Genomic DNA, 7,170 nt, shown 5'->3' with positions numbered 1-7,170 from the left:
CAAACCCACAGCCAATATTTTACTGAATGGAGTAAAACTGAAAGCTTTTCCTCTTGTTAGGTTTTTTACTGTTTAGAGAATCAGGGCAATGTTTGCTTTGTAGAAGGTGTTTGGTAGTCTTCCTTCTTTTTCTACATTTTGGAACAGGTTGAGTAATATAGATACCAGTTTGTCTTTAAAGTTTTTGTAGAATTCTTGTAGTGGCCTTGTCCTCTGCCTCTGGTCTTATTGTGTAGACACTCCTCAGCTCTCATCAGCCTCTGGCTGTCCTTTGAAACCAAGCACCATGCCTTCCATTAAGTTGCAGAGTTCTGATGGAGAGATATTTGAAGTTGATGTGGAAATTGCCAAACAGTCTGTGATTATCAAGATGATGTTGGAATATTTGGGAATGGATGATGATGGAGATGATGACCCAGTTCCTCTACTAAATGTTAATGCAGCAATATTAAAAAAAGGTCGTTCAGTGGTGCCCCACCACAGGGATGACCCTCCTCCTCCTGAGGATGATGAGAACAAAGAAAAGCGAACAAATATCCCTGTTTGGGACCAAGAATTCTTGAAAGTTGACCAAGGAACACTTTTTGAACTTATTCTGGCTGCAAACTACTTAGACATCAAATGTTTTCTTGATGTTACGTGCAATTCTGTTGCCAATATCATCAAGGGGAAAACTCCTGAAGAGATTCGCAAGACCTTCAATATCAAAAATGATTTTACTGAAGAGGAGGAAGTCCTGGTATGCAAAGAGAACCAGTGGTGTGAAGAGAAGTGAAATGTTGTGCCTGACACTGTAACACTGCAAGGATTATTTCAACTACTAGTTGCACTGCTCTGTTTATAATTGTTAATATTATACAAATAGTAGACAAATGCAGCAGCAAATTCATTCTATTAGCAGAATATTTTCCTCATTGCATGTGTAGTTGGAGTACACATTCCAAACCTGTGGCTGACTTTCTTCTAGTGTGATGGAAGTTTTTTTTTTTTTTTTTTCTTTGCTCTGAATAAAACTGAACTGTGGGTTCTCTGTAGAAAGTGACATTTTGGGCTTTCCCTCTTTTTTTGTAAAGTGATTCTGTCTAGTTTATCGTCTGGTTAACTTTAGTGATCTTTTAAAATTTGGAATTGTACCCAAAACAAGTTGCAAAAAGTTTTCTAAAATAGAATTATAATACTATCTTAATTCATAAGTTGGAAGCCAGAGAAAGGCTATTTGAAATAATTGTTCTGAATAGGATTATTAGGATGGCTTCCAGACATGTACAGTCAAAGTGTACCACGAATTGTGAATAGCCTGTATGTAGATGTGCTCCCTTAATAGGACCTGAGGGCTTTTCTATTTTAATTTTCATTTCTTATTGTTGAATGTATTGCCTGGACTAGAGAGTTAGATACTACCCATTTTGTGGCTTTTGGGGGAGAAATGTAACTGGACAATTTTTTTCTCAATTAAAAAAGACATTTAAAAAATAAAGAAAATAATGAAGTTTTGGTAGAATTCTGCCATGAAGCCATATTTTTCTGGGCTTTTCTTTTTAGGGAGATTTTGACTGTTAGATGCTATTTCAGAACTTGATATTGGCATGTTCAACATTTTCACTTGATTCTGGCTAAGACTTGGAAGGTCTTGTGATTCCAAGTATTGGTCAATTTTCTTCAATTTTTCTTATTTATGAGAATAGATTTTCTTGTAATATTCATTAAAGATTTTTTGAATTTCTGAGGAGTCTGCTGTTATTTCATGCTTGGTGTAACAGATTGATGAAATTAGAGATTTTACTCTTTTTCCTGGTTAGCTTAGCCAGTGATTTATCTATTTTATTGACCTTTTCAAAAAACCAACTTTTTGATTTATTTATCTGTTGTATAAATCTTTTGTTTTCAATTTCATTTAATTCTACTCTAATTTTGATTATTTCTTTTCTTCTACTGAGCTTGGGTCTGGAATGTTCTTTCTTCTCCAGTTGCTTGTGATGTCCCATTAAGTTGATAACTTTCTCTTTTTCTGTTCTCTTGAGTATGGCTTGCAGTGCTATAAATTTCCCTCTTTGGGTTGCCTTTTCAGTATCCCAGAGGTTCTGATAATTTGTGTCTTTCTTGTTGTTTTTTTTTTTTTCCAGAAGTTTGGCAATTTTCTTCTAAATCTCATCTATGACCCAGCTATCATTCAGCATAAGGGTATTTAGCTTCCATGTTTTTGTATGTGTATGCAGATTCCTGTTTTTATTGACTTCAAATTTTATTCCATGATTGTCTGAGAAGATGCAACAAAAAACATATATTTTTAAAAATTGCTGATGTTATATTTGTGGCCTAGGATGTGGTCCATTTTGGAATACGTTATGTGGGCTGATGAGAAGAATGTGTATTCATTTTCGTTGGCATGAAATTTTCTGTAGATGTCTATTGAGTTTACATGTTGAATGGTCAATTTTAAATATCATTTTTTTTGTTTGTTTGTTTAGCTTCTTTTCAGAGGATCTATCCAGTATTGCTAAAGGGAAGTTAAAATCTCCAACTACTATGGAACTGGAAGAAATCAAGTTGCTCGTGTATAATAGAGTTTCTCTTGTAATTAGAGGTGCATTCTGGTTGGGTGCATAAATATTAATAATTGAAATGTCATCATATTGAGTATTACCCTTAACAAATATAAAGTTACTATTCTTATCCTTCCTGACTGTTGCTGCTTTAAAGCCTATTGTGTCTGCAAATAAAATTGCAACACCTGCTGTTTTCTGATTACCTTTTGCCTAAAATATGAATGACCATCCTTTCACCATGAGTCTGTATTTATTTTTTAAAGTAAGATGTGACTCTTGTATTAAGCAAATATCTGGCCTGAGTTTTTGTATCCAGTCAGCTAACCTGTGCCTCTTTAGAGAACAGTTTAAGCCATTTACATTAATGGAGAATATTAAAATGTCTGGTAAAATTTTGGGTATAAAGTTTTTCAAAAGTCCAGTGGACATTTATTTTTTTATTAATATTAAATCATAGCTGTGTACATCAATGCAATCATGGGACACCATACACTGGTTTTATAAACAGTTTGACACATTTTCATCACACTGTTTAATATAGCCTTCCTGGCATTTTCTTAGTTATTGTGTTAAGACATTTATATTATACATTTACTAAGTTTCACATGTACCCTTGTAAGATGCACCACAGGTGTAATCCCACCAATCACCCTCCCTCTGCCCATCCTTCCCCTCTCTCTCTTTCCACTCCCCCTTCCCCGTATTCTTAGGTTATAACCGAATTATAACTTTCACATTAAAGCCATAATAGTTTCATAGATGGGCTGAGTACATTGGATACTTTTTCTTCCATTCTTAAGATACTTTTCTAAGAAGAATATATTCTGGCTCCATCCTAACAAAATGAACAAACAAAAAACCTCTCAAAATCTTATGTAAGCACTCTCAGAAACCATTAGAAGGGAAAAAGGAAAAAAAATTGGTATTCATAAGTAAATTTAAAAAAGAAGAAAGAAAAAATTAAAAATAGAAAAAATAAAAATAAGAAAAATATATAAAAAAATAAACAGTATCTCCTCCCAAAAAATGATGAGGAAAAGAAAAAAAAAGGCACCGACCACAAAATATTATTTTTGTTTACATCTAGAAATATACATATATATATATATATATATATGACATAGAAACCAACTTTCGTTGGAATATATTAATAATGCAATATATTTTATGGACACTAGGTGGCACTGTGAGTGGTTCCCAGACTTATACCTGGTTCACAGTTTACACTGTTACTAAGGTAACCATCCTACCTGGCCAATTGCCATTTTGGAGTTTTTGTAAAAGTTTATTATCTAATTATTGTCCAACCTCAGCTCCTCTGTTCCAGACAGCACTCCTGTCTGACCCAATTCGGTGCAGGAGTCCATGCTTCACAAATTTTCCACTCTGCTCCCGTGTTCTCTTGTAGACTGGCAAGTGCAATTGGCTGTGGGGGAGGTTGCTGGCTGCAGCCGGTTTTAGCTGCTGCCATCTCTGGCTGCTGCAGCACATGGAGATTGACCTTATGCTCAGTTTTTGTGGCTCAGAGTTGCACTTTTTAACCTAGACTTTTGAGTTCAGCCACCACCAGTACACTGCACAGCCTGAACTGCCAGCCCACACCAATTTTTCCCACCAACAATGGCCCAGTCTACTTAATCATTCCTGCTCTATTGGAAGTTGTATGCTATTTTGGACAATTCAAATTGTCTGTTTACCAGGCACGATCACTTCCCTTCAATTTTCCATCCAGTTGCTTATCCCCTTGTGGCTCTTGAGCAGGACACCTTTCAAGTTGCTAAACTCAGCTCAGGAATAAATTTTCGTCAGATGGGTTTTGCCAGGAATTGCAAGCTGCTTTCCTCTGTGAGGGAGGGCCCTGGTGGCCAGCACGTCCAAACAGGAATTCTCTACAACAGAGTCCATGTATTTAAATTACACCTCATATACAGCAATCCAGCAATTTGCTGCGTGTCTCCAGCTGTCTATCCACACCAATAATTCACACAGGGAAAATGTTCAGACCCCCCTTCCTCTCACCTGATGACTTGGAAGAGGTGGGCTACAGGTCCATACCTTCTGGCTATTATGCTCCACCTCTGAGCAGAGGGTACTTCTTAATCTGTGAAAATTTTGAGTACCTCAAGTTTTGGAAAACATTCTCGAGTAGCTTTATTTAAGTAAGTATTTCACTCTTTGAAGGTGTACAATTCTATGCTTCTCCTTATAGTCACAGTGATGTACAGCTATCATCATAATCTAATTCTAGAGGATTATCTTCTTCTCTAAACAAGAAACGTCAATACCTAACATCAGTCACTCTCATCTTTCTTTCCACCTGCCACTTTCTTCGAGGAGACAATTGGACTTGTCTTTATGTTTTGTTTTTTCTTTTTTTTTTTTTATTGTTGGGGATTCATTGAGGGTACAATAAGCCAGTTACACTGATTGCAATTGTTAGGTAAAGTCCCCCTTGCAATCATGTCTTGCCCCCATAAAGTGTGACACACACTAAGGCCCCACCCCCCTCCCTCCATACCTCTTTCTGCTTCCCCCCCCATAACCTTAATTGTCATTAATTGTCCTCATATCAAGATTGAGTACATAGGATTCAAGCTTCTCCATTCTTGTGATTCTTTACTAAGAATAATGTCTTCCACTTCCATCCAGGTTAATACGAAGGATGTAAAGTCTCCATTTTTTTTTAATGGCTGAATAGTATTCCATGGTATACATATACCACAGCTTGTTAATCCATTCCTGGGTTGGTGGGCATTTAGGCTGTTTCCACATTTTGGCGATTGTAAATTGAGCTGCAATAAACAGTCTAGTACAAGTGTCCTTATGATAAAAGGATTTCTTTCCTTCTGGGTAGATGCCCAGTAATGGGATTGCACGATCGAATGGGAGGTCTAGCTTGAGTGCTTCGAGGTTTCTCCATACTTCCTTCCAGAAAGGTTGTACTAGTTTGCAGTCCCACCAGCAGTTTAAAAGTGTTCCCTTCTCTCACATCCACGCCAGCATCTGCAGTTTTGAGATTTTGTGATGTGGGCCATTCTCACTGGGGTTAGATGATATCTCAGGGATGTTTTGATTTGCATTTCTCTAATATATAGAGACGATGAACATTTTTTCATGTGTTTGTTAGCCATTCATCTGTCATCTTTAGAGAAAGTTCTATTCATGTCTCTTGCCCATTGATATATGGGATTGTTGGCTTTTTTCATGTGGATTAATTTGAGTTCTCTATAGATCCTAGTTATCAAGCTTTTGTCTGATTGAAAATATGCAAATATCCCACCCATTGTGTGGGTTGTCTCTTTGCTTTGGTTATTGTCTCCTTAGCTGTACAGAAGCTTTTCAGTTTAATGAAGTCCCATTTGTTTATTTTTGTTGTTGTTGCAATTGCCATGGCAGTCTTCTTCATGAAGTCTTTCCAGAGGCCAATATCTTCCAGTGTTTTTCCTATGCTTTCTTGGAGGATTTTTATTGTTTCATGCCTTAAATTTAAGTCCTTTATCCATCTTGAATCAATTTTTGTGAGTGGAGAAAGGTGTGGGTCCAGTTTTAGTCTTTTACATGTAGACATCCAATTCTCCCAACACCATTTATTGAATAGGGAGTCTTTCCCCCAAGGTATGTTCTTCTTTGGTTTATCGAAGATTAGGTGGTTGTAAGATGTTAGTTTCATTTCTTGGTTTTCAATTCGATTCCAAGAGTCTATGTCTCTGTTTTTGTGCCAGTACCAAGCTATCTTGACCACTATGGCTTTGTAGTACAGACTAAAATCTGGTATGCTGATGCCCCCAGCTTTATTTCTGTTAATAAGAACTGCCTGAGCTATACAGGTTTATTTCCGGTTCCACACAAAATGCAGGATCATTTTTTCCAAATCTTGAAAGTACCATGTGGGTACTTTGATAGGAATGGCATTGAATAGGAAGATTTCTTTGGGAAGTATAGACATTTTAAGAATGTTGATTCTTCCCATCCATGAGCATGGTTTGTTCTTCCATTTGTTAATATCCTCTGCTATTTCCTTTCTGAGGAGTTCATAGTTTTCTTTATAGAGGTCCTTCACCTCCTTGTTTAGGTATATTCCTAGGTATTTCATTTTCTTTGAAACTATGATGAAGGGAGTTGTGTCCTTAATTAGCTTCTCATCTTGACTGTTATTGATGTATACAAAGGCTACTGACTTGTGGACATTGTTTTTATATCCTGAAACATTTCTGTATTTTTTGATGAAATCTAGGAGTGTTGTGGTTGAGTCTTTGGGGTTCTCTAAGTATAAGATCATGTCGTCAGCAAAGAGGGAGAGTTGGACCTCCTCTGCTCCCATTTGGATTCCCTTTATTTTCTTGTCTTGCCGAATTGTATTAGCTAGAACTTCCAGCACTATGTTGAATAGTAAAGGCAACAGAGGACAACCTTGTCTGGTTCCAGTTCTAACAGGAAAAGCTTTCAGTTTTATTCCATTCAGTAAAATTTTGGCTGTGGTTTTGTCATAGATAGCTTCAATCAGTTTTAGAAATGTGCCACCTATGCCTATACTCTTCAGTGTTCTAATTAGAAAAGGATGCTGGATTTTATCAAATGCTTTTTTTGCATCTATTGAGAGGATCATGTGATCTTTATTTTTGCC

General features: G+C 36.6%; 1 protein-coding gene across 1 annotated transcript; it reads left to right on the top strand.

Moving 5' to 3' along the window:
* The first annotated feature begins 286 nt into the window (after nucleotides 1–286).
* LOC128579157 (S-phase kinase-associated protein 1-like) lies at nucleotides 287–775 on the top strand. The gene has a single exon (XM_053581398.1). The coding sequence runs from the start codon at nucleotides 287–289 to the stop codon at nucleotides 773–775; it is 489 nt and encodes a 162-aa protein (XP_053437373.1).
* The last annotated feature ends 6,395 nt before the right edge of the window (nucleotides 776–7,170 follow it).

The sequence above is a fragment of the Nycticebus coucang genome, chromosome Y (assembly GCF_027406575.1).
Source record: "Nycticebus coucang isolate mNycCou1 chromosome Y, mNycCou1.pri, whole genome shotgun sequence".
NCBI classification, from domain to species: Eukaryota; Metazoa; Chordata; class Mammalia; order Primates; family Lorisidae; genus Nycticebus; species Nycticebus coucang.
Note: the sequence above shows the minus strand (reverse complement) of the source record. Positions and strands in the feature narration are given on the sequence as shown.

Coding starts and splice junctions, on each gene's coding strand:
- LOC128579157 (XM_053581398.1), top strand. CDS start 287: ATGCCTTCCATTAAGTTGCAGAGTTCTGATGGAGAGATATTTGAAGTT.